The sequence below is a fragment of the Mytilus galloprovincialis genome, chromosome 12 (genome assembly GCF_965363235.1).
Source record: "Mytilus galloprovincialis chromosome 12, xbMytGall1.hap1.1, whole genome shotgun sequence".
Taxonomy (NCBI): Eukaryota; Metazoa; Mollusca; class Bivalvia; order Mytilida; family Mytilidae; genus Mytilus; species Mytilus galloprovincialis.
The window spans coordinates 9,738,047-9,753,450 of record NC_134849.1 but is presented as its reverse complement, the minus strand read 5'-3'; the positions used below and the strand labels follow the sequence as shown (position 1 = coordinate 9,753,450).

At 32.1% G+C, this 15,404-nt stretch overlaps 1 protein-coding gene across 2 annotated transcripts in view; it reads left to right on the top strand.

The window, feature by feature from the left end:
• The window catches only part of LOC143055648 (structural maintenance of chromosomes flexible hinge domain-containing protein 1-like), a 77,909-nt gene extending 73,033 nt beyond the window's left edge, over positions 1–4,876 (top strand). The window contains exons 47-49 of one of the 2 annotated variants that reach the window (XM_076228811.1): positions 1,053–1,224; positions 3,292–3,450; positions 4,155–4,876. In XM_076228811.1, coding sequence (XP_076084926.1) covers positions 1,053–1,224; positions 3,292–3,450; positions 4,155–4,669 — 846 coding nt within the window. In that variant the 3' untranslated portion in view covers positions 4,670–4,876. The remainder of the gene's footprint in view (positions 1–1,052; positions 1,225–3,291; positions 3,451–4,154) is intronic. The other variant, XM_076228812.1, reaches the window with a different exon arrangement.
• Positions 4,877–15,404: the final 10,528 nt, after the last annotated feature.

Here is a 15,404-nt window from a genome sequence, read left to right as displayed (position 1 = left end):
TAATAGGATAACTATATTTGATATGTGCGTACCTTGCAAGGTCCTAATGTCTGTCAGACAGTTTTCACTTGACCTCGACCTCATTTCATGGATCAGTGAACAAGGTTAAGTTTTGGTGGTCAAGTCCATATCTCAGATACTATAAGCAATAGGGCTAGTATATTCGGTGTATGGAAGGACTGTAAGGTGTACATGTCCAACTGGCAGGTGTCATCTGACCTTGACCTCATTTTCATGGTTCAGTGGTTATAGTTAAGTTTTTGTGTTTTGGTCTGTTGTTCTCATACTATATGCAATAGGTCTACTATATTTGTTGTATGGAATGATTGTAAGGTGTACATGTCTAGCAGGCAGATGTCATGTGACCTTGACCTCATTTTCATGGTTCAGTGGTCAAAGTTAAGTTTTTGTGTTTTGGTCTATTGTTCTCATACTATATGCAATAGGTCTACTATATTTGTTGTATGGAATGATTGTAAGGTGTACATGTCTAGCAGGCAGATGTCATGTGACCTTGACCTCATTTTCATGGTTCAGTGGTCAAAGTTAAGTTTTTGAGTTTTGGTCTTTTTATCTAATACTATATGCCATAGGTCAACTATATTTGGTGTATGGAAATATTTAATGATCTTTATTTCAGTCGCGCAGGTTTTATTTGACCGTGACCTCATTTTCACGGTTCATTGCACAGTGTTAAGTTTTTGTGTTTTGGTCTATTTTTCTTAAACTATAAGTAATAGGTCAACTATAAATGTTGTATAGAAGCATTGTTAGCTGTACATGTCTGCCTGGCATGGTTCATCTGACCTTGACCTCATTTTCAAGGTTCATTGGTCTTTGTTTAGTTATCTTGGTTAATGTTAAGTTTATGGTACAGTTGTTATAAAGCTTAGCTTTTTACTTAGGACTATCAACATAATATCAATGATTAGTATAGAAGGCGAGACATTTCAGCGTGTGCACTCTTGTGTCATTATCCTACCATACTAACAAGAGATGGCAACAGAGTGAGAAGAATCGCTCATTGCTGATGATATTTTATTGTATTTTAGTTAGTAAAGTTTTGCCATTGTCCCACCATACTAACAAGAGATGGTGACAGAGTTAGAAGTAATGGTAAATTTGGAGGATTAATGAACAAAGCTTTACCAATAGAAAAGTTACGAGGAGCTGTGTTTGGTGAACCATTACCTACGACCTTTGATGAGTCATCAACTCTGATTAGTAAGTTTATTTTCCAAAAAATTATGAATCCTGAAAATAAGAGATTTTTCTTTGTGTTTTATGTGAACCAATAATTTTATTTTAAGTTCTAGTTGTAGTTTAAAATAAATATTAAAAGGGCATTTAATGTTCTCCATTTGGAAAAGGAATTATTTTTTGTAGGTTTGGGTTTAATTTGTGGTAAATTTGTATGTGATTTGAAAGGGAAACGGTGTCTTCCTCCTATTCCCACTTTTTAAAAATACTATTCCTTCTATTCCCACTTGCAAATAACAATAGATGTTTTGATAAATAATTTGTTTTTATAACAATCAGGGTTAATTAGAATTTCACCTAAGATTTACCTGTATTTTTTTTTAAAGCATAACATATTTGGTACACTGTTTGGGTATAATACCTTGTTTATTTGTAATATGTTTCTTTTTTCATCAAATTGATACTTAAAAATAGAGAAAAATTATGATAAATAGATTGGAGTTAGATTTATTTTTAAACTTTTGAATTTGTACTTAAAAATGAAGAAAAATTATGATAAATAGATTGGAGTCAGATTTATTTTTAAATCTTTGAATTTGTAACTTTAAAAAATTGTCTGCTTTACTAATAAATCATGATATAAATAATATTATAACCAAGTATAATCTTATATGTATATATATATATCTTTATTCTCACAAACCAAATTACAGAAAGGTATAGAGATAATTATACATATTTCAATACAATTACATAAATAAATAATGTATGAATGTAGATAGAGGCATTCACAATTGTCCACCCAGAAAAGTTCAATTTGTTATTGATCTCCTTAATAAGTTTACAAAGTTCGTTCAGTTCTGTACATTTTGGGGAATTCATGATCATTAAGTCATAAAACTTCAATGTGTTTGTTCTATTTCTATAATTAATAATTGTAAAATGCAATACATTGTTTTCTATAATTATCGAAAGCTGAACAATTAAAAATGTAATGGTATTCATCACCAATGGCATCTGAATTACACAATACACATTTTCTGTTTTCTCTTTCTATGTTTTGCCATCTTCCAGTTTCTTTTGGAGATTTCATGTTCAAAGTTCCAAATTTAAGAAATAAGGATATCTGCCGGTCATCCAAAATAAATGTTTCTCAAACTCCAAAGTAACTTTAAATAAACGATAATTTAATGCTTTTGGTGATTCCTGTTGGCTTAAGATGTGGAATAAAAGTATACTTTAAAATATAATTACTTGGACCAATAATCAAAGATGTAAAATAATGTGTGAAAACTGTTAACTTAACTTCATTATTTATCTTGTTTAAAAAAAAACCAGAATTTAAACAGATGCAAAAATAACTTATTACCTGTTCTAATAAAAAAAACCTGGTCAATTAACAGTTGATTAAAAAATGTTTGTACAGTATAATCCTTTGTTTGCACAAGTTTTCCTTCTATTCCCACATGAAATTTTACCTTTTCTTACCAGATTTATAAAAAGTGGGAATAGAGGGAATGAACCAGGGAAACATAGGTGTGATCTTAATCCTCTTGACACCTCTACTCAGTCCTTCTGTCAATGATTTCTATATCAATATAGGACTGACATTTAAAGTTCATAGTTCACCTTTTCAACTTTGGAAGCAATTTGGTTAATATATCCTCAAAAGTGTACATCAAATGGATTGATTGGTTCAAATCGTCCAAACCAATGGCAATTCAACCAATGCTGTGACACTTATTTTTATTTTGGGGTACAAACAGTAAATTACCAATAGTCCTTTAAATCCTGAAATGCCTATTGTGGAACAGCATAAATCATAGGTGAAATACATCAAATGAGTGTGCTTGGGAACTATTTGTGTGTGAGGAAAGGAGTACGGTTGTACGGAAATGAATATTATTCTCCACAAAATGCAAATTATAGATATGTTTCATATGTTTAAAATTTTGCAGCAGGGAATAAACAAGCCATCCTAGCAACATGTGAAAATGTATATTCTAATAGGAAAAAATTCTTATTTTTGCCTCAGAAAATATAAATGACCTTTCCTTTCACTGAGGATTTATCTATGAATTACAATTACAGGTACTGTACAGAGTTATAAGGCAGCATTGTTACGTACACAGAGAGCCCAGGAAGAACTGCAAGAACAAGTAGACCATTATAAAGATGCTGAAATGCAAAGTAAACATAAAGAATGTCGGGAAGCTGAGCAACAACTCAAAGATGTAGAGTATAAATTAGGTAAATGAAAATCCTTTACTGTAAATTCATTATTATTACCACAGATTTCTCAATTTTTGCCCCATATAACCAGATCGCAAACTTATTTAATTTTTTAGATTGAGCTGTTAAAGTTAATCATAGTCTTTTCCATTGTTTTATTTTGGGGGAGCAGATGTATCATTTTGTGAGCCTTTCTGGTAGTACCTGTATTTAACAATGTTTTTATTTGTTGAAAATCAAGTCAGAGTATTTTAATCACTTAAATATAAAACTTTCATTTTACATTCTGATCACATTATGTTCGACTACTTGTACACTTCAGGATCTTTTGCTTGTTGTAATGAATAAAACATTTTCATGTTTATTGTTTTGTTTGAATAAAGGCAACAGTAGTATACAGCTGTTCAATAGTCATAAATTGATTTAGGGAAAACAAATCAAGGTTTCAATCCAAAACTCTGGGAAACATATCAACCGTAAGAGGAAAAAGGCATAACAACAGAATCACTGAACTGCTACAATAACAAACAAACCTGCATTTAACAGTGTTGATGGCTTTATAAACTGTACTGTTCCAACTTCTTTATTCGTGGAAACATGGGCCACTCTTAGTCTTATCTAAATTAGTTATATGGTAAGATAAATGTTGTTGAGAAACCTATCAAGAAAACCCTAAAAATATCCTCAATGTTGTAGTAAAAATAATCAAATTTATTTTTAAGGTGTTACAATGCAGAATACAAGATCTATTCCTCCAAGTAGACCTAACATACAGACAAAAACAATCAGTGATGCCCCGTCACCAAATAAAAGAGCCAGAACTTCAGCGGTTACTCCGACACCACCAACAAGATCTGGAACTACTCCGACACCACCAACCAGATCCTCTGGAACTACTCTGACACCACCAGCCAGAATTCCTACACCCTTGACCAGAGGTTCAGGAAATACAACTGCACCCTCAACCAGAGGCACAGGAACTACCTTGACACCACCAGCCAGAACACAAACACCCTCCACCAGAGGTTCAGGAACTACCCCTTCTCCCTCAACCAGATCCTCTGGAGGTACTTCTCAGCCCTCGACCAGAGCCTCTGGGGGTACTCTGAATGTTCCTGAGGATGTTATAGTGATATCAAGTGCTTCTGCTTCATCCGTACCCTCTACACCAACAAGGCAGAGTAAAAGAATCTCATCACAGACGCCAACTTCAAATAAACGATTACGCAAAACATGATCCACCTTTGAACTAAACATATCTTCATCTTACAAGACATGATCACATTATTCATCACACATGATCTGTGTGGCACACAGAGTAAGAATCTGTGGAAGGAATAAAAATTTCTTTAAAATATCATCCATTGAATCAACATGAATTGTTGGAATAAGTTTTACTGTATATGTAAAGGCTGTTCCATTAATGCTTATATGGAAAGGCTGTTCAATTAATACATAATTAGTACCTAGGTGGAAATTTAAAAATTGGTTTACCACCTACAAGTATAGTATCATTTTAACAATATCTCTTGCATTTTTACTACTAAAACGTCATTAACACAACCCATAGCTGAAATTTCAAAGTGCCTTTTTTGTCCTATGTTTGTTTTTATGGAACACCCCTAGCAATCAATTTTTAGTAAATTTGTAGGGAATTGTTTGGAAATGTATACAGAGTTATTTAAGGTTTTTTCAATATATTGAAAAATGTCAGATCATCAGGTTTTCATTTCAAATTTCATTGGTAGGATAAAATAGACAGTAGGATTGCAGAGTGTTAAATTTGTTAAGTTTGAAAGAAAAATCAATATTTTGAAGCTATTAAAAAAAGTGTTTACAATTAAGATGTGTGCTGTCCTAGTAATATTTCATTGTTGAAAAAAAAAATCATTATTTGGAATATGTCTGTTGAAAATGTATAAAGATTTATGCAATGAATTGCTTTGACCAATACAATATAAAAATAGTGAGTGGCCATTTTTTATAATTGAATTATCTTTCAAAGAATTTAATTTAGAAGGATAGTTTTGCTTCAATATTTTAATCTGTAGTATATGTGTTTTTTTTACCAGGGAAGTTGGTTTTATTTGTGTGGGACTGTAATGGGTAACTTTCATTATGGTATTCTTATGATTTTTGTCGAGCCTTCGACTTTTGTTGAAAAAGCGAGACATAGCGATCCTACATTCCGTCGTAGGTGGCGTCCACAAATATTCACTCTGTGGTTAAAGTTTTTGAAACTTTCTTGAAATATCCTGGATTTCTACCATTTCTACCATACTTGGACAGAAGCTTGTTTATGTTCATAAGATAGTATTCAGTAGTAAATTTTGTAAAAATAAAATTCCATTTTTTCCGTATTTTACTCATAAATGGACTTAGTTTTTCTGCCAGGAACCATTACATTCACTCTGTGGTTAAAGTTTTAAAAATTTTAATAACTTTCTTAAACTATCCTGGAATTGTACGAAACTTGGCCAGAAGCTTGTTTATGAACAGAAGATAGTATCCAGAAGTAAATTTTGTAAAAATGAAATTCCATTTTTCCCGTATTTTCTTATAAATGGACTTAGTTTTTCTTCCAGTTTACATTACATTCAGTCTGCAGTTAATGTTTTTAAAACATTTTTAAGATTCTTAAACTATCCTGGATTTTTATCAAACTTAGACAGAAGCTTCTGACAATCAAAAGATAGTATCAAGAGGAATAATTTTATTGATTTTTTTCATCATTTTTGTTGAGTGTGTGCTTAACAGCAAAAGTAGGCAAGACACTGGGTTCCGTGGAACCCTTACACATTTTTTAGAACAGCTTACGCTTCATTATTTTTCTTGCCAATTATTCACTTTTTGTGAAACCCTGTCTTGACAAGCAATATATGTAGGGATATAAACAAGTTTTTCTGCCACAGCAACTATAGTTATTTATCTGTCCTTTTTCATTTTATACCAAATTCAATAATTGAATAAAAAAAATCATTTACCCTGTAGATATTGACATGAATTTTTTTTTATAAAAGAGATAACTGGTAAATTTTGATTTTGTTTTTCTTTAACAAAGAGGCATACTTTATTTGCCATTTTTTACCCATTAAGTTAGGGTCCATTGTAGTTTAGCTAGTTAGAATATGTCATTGAAATAACTTACAGTATGCAAATTTTGCTGCACCAATGCACATTTTGACCACTGATATTCATAGATACTGGAGGGAGTGTTACACTGTCTCTGATGTGGATCTTTAGTGTTTAACACATAATAGTCTTTTTAAATGTTTTATTGTATTTTAAAAGGTATTTTATTAACATGTAATATATTTTTTTCATTCGAATATTGTTAATATTTGAACATTGGTAAAATGAATACAATTTTGACAAACGAATTGAATTGAGATGGTGTTTAATTTGATGATCATTAAGAAAGTAAATTTATTTCTTATGATAAATGTTTATAAAGAAAAACCTTCAGAATATAACGCAAAAATTTAAACCACATATTTATGCTACGTCCAGAAAACAAAAATCTTAAAGTAAAACCAGTTTTGCTTAAACAATACAAATGCATTTCAGTCAGAATATACCAGTCTTGGGAGGGAGACCTGTCTTCCTTAAACTGCTTTTTTTTTACTCAAAAGTGTCAGTTAAGTTGGTACCACACACCTTGACTAAAAGTATTTGACAAGTTTAATTTTTAAAAAAAATTGACAAAGTATTTAATTTGATCCTTGGACAAAAATATCAAATTTCAAAAAAAAACCAGCCACATTATTGGAAAAAAATTTTTGGATATATAGCAGTTTGACAAACACTAATTTTGATCATTTAGTGGGAGATATTATGGACATAATTGTGCAAATCGTGATACAAGCATGAAATTTGGTATAAAGTCAGATTAAATGATACTAAGGAAAAATCCGCTGCTGGCCAGAAAAAAAAATCATTTTTTCAAAATGGCCACCACACATTTCAGAAATGGCGTCATTACAAATTGGCAATAATTCGGTAATCCTTTGAAAGGTGTGTTAAATGTAAAATCCAATTTTAGATTTGATAAAAAGTAAATGGCAGTTCTTACGACTAGACAATACATTAAGAAACTAAAGGTGACTTCCGGTTTCAAAATTCCGACCAAAAAGTCAAAATTTTTATACTTTCAAGCAACTTCACATGGGATGTAAATCCTTGAAAGATGTGTGATAGGTGTTATCCAATGTAAGTTATGATTAAACGTTAAAAACAGTTCCTAAGTTCGACAAAACAACACATAAATGAAAAAAATGATGACTTCCGGTTAAAAAATGGCGGCAAATACGTAGAAAAGATTTTTATTATTTCCATCAAATTAACAAGTGATAACACTCTTTGTTAATTTTAAATACCTAGTTTGGTTAGAAAGACAGGTTGCTTTTCTTTTTAATTATCTGATAGTTGCCTATACAACAACCCGTACAAGGAAGGCCAGAACGGTAGCATCTACAGTTACCAACACAGCTGTATTTCGCCTCCGCATTTCAAAATTTCCTGACATGAGGATGCAACGGCAGTCAAAGAAGTCCATTTTGGTTTCCAACTGTCATTCTTTCTTTCATCCAACCCCAGTTTTCATGACTTGGTACATGTACCTGTAGAATACATGAATCAGGCTGAGCCCACTTATCTTTTGATGTGCTCTGGAAAAGAACCTCTTATAGGCGGAATTGCAGCACAATGCCGCTGCTTTCTGGCAAACAATTCACATCGTGCCTCGCTTCATGATTCAGCCGAAAAAAACGTCCTTTACATCTGGAAAACCTTCCATTGTAAGCCAAGCTGACATCTTCCCTTTCTCACGACAATTCGACAAAGTGCCACATCCACTGAATGCATGGACGAAAGTAAGAGCTACACAAGGACCAAACGCATTTGATATGTCATGTACAGGAAGCCATCAAAAGTCGTTATTCCTTCCATAACCTATCCACAATTTGTACTATCTAATTTTGCGATTGCTGCAATTCCTGAAACTTTTCATCTGTGCCAGTACTACATAAAATAACATTTTACAACACTTTTCATAAACATGCCGAACATGGAAAAAACATTCGTGTATCTGCTTCTTCATGATAACAAGGGGGTAGAAAGGAAGTATCTTTATTGAAATTGCAAAGAATATTTTCACCATGAGTAACATACACATTTTTATTAGTCTCTTAAGAAGCAATTTTGTCAGCAAGAAACTTGAACAATTTCGTTTCGTTGTCATCTTCACAGAGAAAACTACTACAAACCCTTGGTGTTCTACCAGAATCAACACCTTTCAATCTGGCACAGGAACCTTGCATTTGTCTTGTCACAGCCTTTAAATTATTCATTTAGTAAACATCAAATACAATGTCTACTTTTGAATACTTATCGATGCACGACTTTATATAAGGCAGAATGACATCATTAGCATAATCATGAAATATTTTTGCCCAATTTTGTGCCCTAGAATTAACCATTGCTGCCCCACCAACGATAAATGCGTCCGAAATTGGATCAGCAAATCGCAGAATGTTTCAAGTAAATCCTTTTGCAGCGATTTAATACCACTATTTCAAGTGACATCCTGAGATAAAGACGGACGAGCAGTTTAGTTTTTATGGATAAAGAAATATTCCAAGTAAAACTGTCTACTGTGACAAGAAATGAAAATCCTATAAAATATATATCGAAATCACTTTTAAGGTTCGCTAGCTTTGTTTTTGACAAAGACATTTCCAGTTTAATTTTGTGGCCAAAATAGGAAGTTGTTCTTTTTTATTTGGTTATAAAAAGCAGGTTCTCCTTCGATTTGCATTTTCTTCATAGATCGTCGTTTTGTTTGGACCAATATCTTGAAGTTTATTTACATATCTTACCTGTTTCCGAATCAACAATTTCCTAAACGGAGTATTTTTTTTTTTACAAATCTGACGACTCTTCTAGAAATGAATTTCCAAACTCGTTCATCACTTTACAATGCCTTTAAAGCTGTTTAAAGAAATCTTTTTGTGTTTTCGTAGAGTCTTCATTATGTTGTTCGTCTGTTGTGGAATGACCCAAACCACTAGATCTTTCAAATTCATCTTCTAGTATACTGACTCCTGATCCAGCTACAATCCATTTGTCTAAACGGGATCTTCGGTTAATCCTATGGCACCAACATCGCCCTTCACAATTGCATTATTCTGTTTTCGGGAAGGGAAGTCATATCTCGGAGACGGTCGGTAACGATCTAGCATAGTTTATAAGACCTTAAACAATACGCTTTCGTGCTTTATATGGACTTTTTGAAAAGTACGAAATCTCACTCATGAAATGAGCATAATACCAAAATCAGAAGAAGCTCTTAATTCATAATTGAACGCAAGGCACTAAACTGTGGTCGAGATGACTCTATTTCCTTACACCAGTCTTTTAAATCATTGAAAGGCACAGAGTCAAGTCATAATTATATATTCTGAGTTGAGCTTTCTTAATCCGAAATTAACAATTCAAGCAAAATACATGCGGTTGTCTGATACGCCTGTCTAGTTCTAGGTACATTTGAAAATACATTAAAAGAATCTGCTGCTCTTGGTGTGGAAATATTGGCTTCAGTAAGACGAAATGTCCATCCCCTATCACGCAATATATCACCCAGAGTTTTATAACAAGTCATTTAAATGTGAAATCCACCAAACATGACGATACACTTATCTTTTCCTTACAAATCAGGCCATTCCCACTGAATTTGATTAGGCATTTCCAAAAGTGGCTGATCTGCAGTTACAATGGATGTTTCTCCGGTATTAACAACATTTTCGCCTTAACCATCGAGTACCTGAGAAATGCTTGGTAGTGCATACAAATCGCTCTTGATGTCTATAAATAGTTTGCACATGCGCAAAAGTGTTAAACACATGTGTATCATAACCTTGAAAAATGTTATTAAACCAATTCATAATATCGTTAGAAATCCAAAAAACACTAAATACATGTATATGTTAAATAGTTCAAATGTTTTTGAAAGAATTTTGTTACATTTTCGCGCATGCGCAAATACTGGATATGTCAAATCTTAATTTTGAATAAATATTTGATGTATGGAAGGTATCCACCAAACCAGGTAATTGGTTTTTGTCGAGCCTTCGACTTTAGTCGAAAAAGCGAGACTAAGCGATCCTACATTCCGTCGTCGTCGGCGTCGTCGTCGGCGGCGTCCACAAATATTCACTCTGTGGTTAAAGTTTTTGAAATTTTAATAACTTTCTTAAACTCTACTGAATTTCTACCAAACTTGGACAGAAGCTTGTTTATGATCATAAGAAAGTATCCAGAAGTAAATTTTGTAAAACTAAAATTCCATTTTTTCCGTATTTTACTTATAAATGGACTTAGTTTTTCTGCGAGGAAACATTACATTCACTCTGTGGTTAAAGTTTTTAAAATTTTAATAACTTTCATAAACTATCCTTGATTTGTACCAAACTTGGACAGAAGCTTGTTTATGATCATAAGATAGTATCAAGAAGTAAATTTTGTAAAAATAAATTTCCACATTTCTGTATTTTACTTATAAATGGACTTAGTTTTTCTGCGAGGAAACATTACATTCACTCTGTGGTTAAAGTTTTTAAAATTTTAATAAACTTTCATAAACTATCCTTGATTTGTACCAAACTTGGACAGAAGCTTGTTTATGATCATAAGATAGTATCAAGAAGAAAATTTTGTAAAAATAAATTTCCACTTTTCCGTATTTTACTTATAAATGGACTTAGTTTTTTTGCCAGAAACAAAACATTCACTCTGTGGTTTAAGTTTTTAAAATTTTTATAATGTTCTTAAACTATCCTGGATTTCTACCAAACTTAAACAAAAGCTTGTTTCTGATCATAAGATATTATTCAGAAGTAAATTTTGTAAAAAAAAAAAATCACTTTTTCCGTATTTTACTTATAAATGGACTTAGTTTTTCTTCCAGTTAACATTACATACAGTCTGCAGTTAAAGTTTATAAATCATTTATTAGATTCATAAACTATCCTGGATTTTTTTACCAAACTTGGAAGCTTCTTTCAATCAAAAGACAGTATCGAGAGGGAAATTTTTATTGATGTTTTTCCTCATTTTTGTTGAGTCTGCGATTAACAGCAAAAGTAGGCGAGACACTGGGTTCCGTGGAACCCTTACGAATTTTTACTAAAAGAAGTTCAAAGAAAAGTTTTTCAGAAAAATCAGTATTTTCAAACTAAAGAAAACAGCCATTTTAGAAAATGGCCGTGGCCATCTTGAAAAAAATATTTTTTTTAATGGCCAGCAGATATTTCTTAAAAAGTATATAATAATGATGCTTTGTGGTAATTTTCATGCTTGTATCATCATTTGCACAATTCCCTCGATTTTGCTTGCTAATATCTTCCACTAATTGAAAAGCTTCATATTTTCTTAACAATAGAACGTTATTAAAATGTTCAGCTGATTTTACAGAGTTATCTCCCTATAGTGTTATATACCACCTTCCGTATAAGGCAGTGTTTAAATTTTATTTCATAACACATTAACATGACTCCATCTGGCTTAATATGTAATTTTTGTTTGAACTTACAAAGCACAGACACACACTGAGATTGATACCATTTGTTGGAGGAAAGATTCAAGATGTGTGCTTTTTGAATTACAATTTTCTTTTATCATTATGTTTTGTTACACATCTAATCATTCTTGGCCATGCACAAAAAATTCATGACCTAATTGCAATTATAATCCTAAATATTTAGATAAAAACTACTCTTGTTTTCTGCTCTTTGGCCAGGCTGTTGTGTCATTGATGCTTCCCCAATTTTATGTTGAAATATTTTGAAATACTTGTTTTCTGCTAACATTTGTATTCCTGCAATTGTTGCACCATAATCACAGATACAAATACCTGTTTTTCATTTTAATGTAGTATATATTGGTAAGTGTGTTGATTGTGGAATTATTATTTTTGATTTGAGCAGCATATACTCTTCATGTATAATATACAGTCATAAATTACAAGTGATTGGAATTTCAGGCTGTTTTTTTTAATTTTTTAATTTTAACTGTTGTTACTTTTGATTTAACCACATGAAAATGTTATTGAAAATTAATAATAAACATGTACACAAGTCATGGTGTCAATTAGTATCATCTGCTAAACGTTTGAATTTATATGTATATCAAAAAAGTATAAATCACAAAAATACTGAACTCTGAGGAAAATTGAAAACAGAAAGTCCTTCCTTAATGAAATGACAAAATCAACAAAAGCTCCGACACATCAAACAAATGGGTAATATATTCCTGACTTGGTACAGGCATTTTCTTATGTAAAAAAATAGTGGATTTCAGATGGTTTTATAGAAACAATTGATTTGATTTCTTTGTGCACCAGACTTTGTTTTTTTAATAACCTTTTCAAGTAAAGTAATGACAGCCAAAAAAACACAATGAAAAAAAATTCATAAAAATTTACCAAGGACTAACTTTGCCCAAAGAAATTGATAGTAAGTATTACACTATTGTTGGGGGCCATTTGGGATTCACCACTCACTGTTAAGTACATTTAAATATTTAAGATATTAAGAAAAGTAAGAAACAAAAAAAATAAAATTTATATTTGAATGTTCAAAGTGCTTTTCAGGATTTTCTTTCATGAGAAAACTAAGGATGTTAAAATACATACCATAGTTTAAAATTATTGCGAGGATTTTATGATTGGGATAAATGCAACTGGTTTTGTATCATAATAACAACTAGCATTCCAAAATCTATGGCATATATTTGTATCCAGCTTTTATTTTATTTATTGTCAAATTCTTGTCTAATGTTGAAATTGCAATAATAGATGCATGCACTTGTTTCTGAATTTATAGTATTGGGAACTGTATGACTAAGATAAATAGCCAAACTTATAGAAGATTGTAAGGAGTAAAAAATTACTAGTTAAAAAGTACATTTTTGTAAGAGAACAAAGGAAGGACAAATTTTTAAAAGAAAATGACGAAGAAGGCAGCAGTTAACAGATGTTGTAATCTACCAACAATCAGTTTAAATAACATAAACAGTACTAATTTTATTGCACCAGAAGGGCAATTCTACAATTAATGTCTCTTCAGTGATTCTCTTCTTAAACTAACACCAGCATACTACTGGTATTTACAGATATGAGAGAAGATAACACTAAGTGTCTGTCAACACATTTGTGATAGTGCCAGTTAATTTTATGTATGTAGTGTCGATTTAAGTCTAACTCTGATGGAGTAGTTTTTGTGTGAGGACCTTGACACTGCTTACGAAGTCTGTATAGCGTGAAACATGCACAGTCATATCATACTAATATTTGTTTTACATTTGTCATTTTGGGGCCTTTTAAAGCTGACTATGCAGTGTCTGCTTTGCTGATTGTTGAATGCCGTACGGTGATGTATAGGTGTTAATTTCTGTTTATTTTTTGTCCTGTAATTTTAAGTGAGAGGTTTACCTAGCTATCAAACTAGATTTAATCCACAATTTTCCACATAAGAAAACGCCTGTACCAAGTCAGAAATATGATAGTTGTTTTCAATTTGATGTGCTTGAACTTTTGATTTTTTTCATTTGCTGAGGGACTGTCGGGTTAGAATTTTCCTCGGAGCTCGGTATTTTTGTTATTTTATTTTTTTCTGAAAATGAAATTGGAGATCTTTTTAAAAAAATGGTAAAATGCAAGATTTTTGTGTTTGAATGTTCTGTAATAAATGGTGCTTCATAGGAGTAAAACAAATAAGTCATTAGTTGTGCATTTTTGATACCCATAAGAATAGCGACTGTCTGCCGATATATTGTCGAGGATAAATAGAGACAATCACATTACGCGGGATTCATACATGTACTTATACGCGTTACAGCTCTCTATATGAAAAGTTGATACCAGTTTATTATTTACGAAGGTCAATGTCATATTAGATGAGAAATGTTTTACCTTTGGCATCACAAACAGCCTGCACATTTACAAAGTATACCCCTTTCCTATTAACAAATGATGCTTCATCTTCTGATGGAGCCTGGATACGGACGTGTGTCCCATCTATTGCCCCTAGCACATTCGGGAAACCACTTAGACGGTAAAAGTCTCCTCTTGTTTCGTCCACATTCCTTGGCCACTTGATGAATTGATCCCGTTTGTTACAAAGTGATGTCAACACATCAGACACAATACGCGAGACAGTTCCCTTGTGCAAACCTGTAAACAGACCAAAAGCATACAATTTGGGAGATCGTTTAAGAACAAAAAATAAAATGTGTATTTACCGGCGTTTGTTTACATATTATTCGAAAATTAACAAATTGAAATTATCATTCAAACATCAGTCAAAGATCATTATAGCAATTAATTAACACAATTTTACTAATGTTTACTTAATTTTAAATCATATATGATAAATATATAAATGAAATCTTACCTATTGTGTCTCCAACTACTTGCAAAAAACTGCCTGTAGCGAGAAATCTCAGGGTCACCATGACCATCTGTGGTACAGTGAGAGCATGGTTTCTCTTTGTTTTTCTTGTAATATCATCACTGACTAGATTAGAAATGAAATTAATTCCCTCTCTTCCAAATCGATACCGTTCTCGTAACTCCTCATTTGACAAATTCAAAGAAAGGTCATCTTTCAGGCGAAAATGCCTTTCTTTTCTGTGAGGTGGAACAGGTACTTGTCTAAAGGCGGCCATATTTAACAATAACTTAAATATTTAATCGACCTCCCAGAAGTTGTTAAAGTTAACGACTCGTTATAATTATTTTTGTCGTTAAATTTTTTGAACAACAGTTAACGAAGTTGTTAAATTTAACGACACTCTAACGACACTTTAACGACTGCGTTAGCTTAACGACACTTTTGAACAACTGGGCCATGGTTGCTATGTATTAACGTCATTGTATTTCAGCATTAAATCATCCATTTGTATAGACGTCTTTTTTC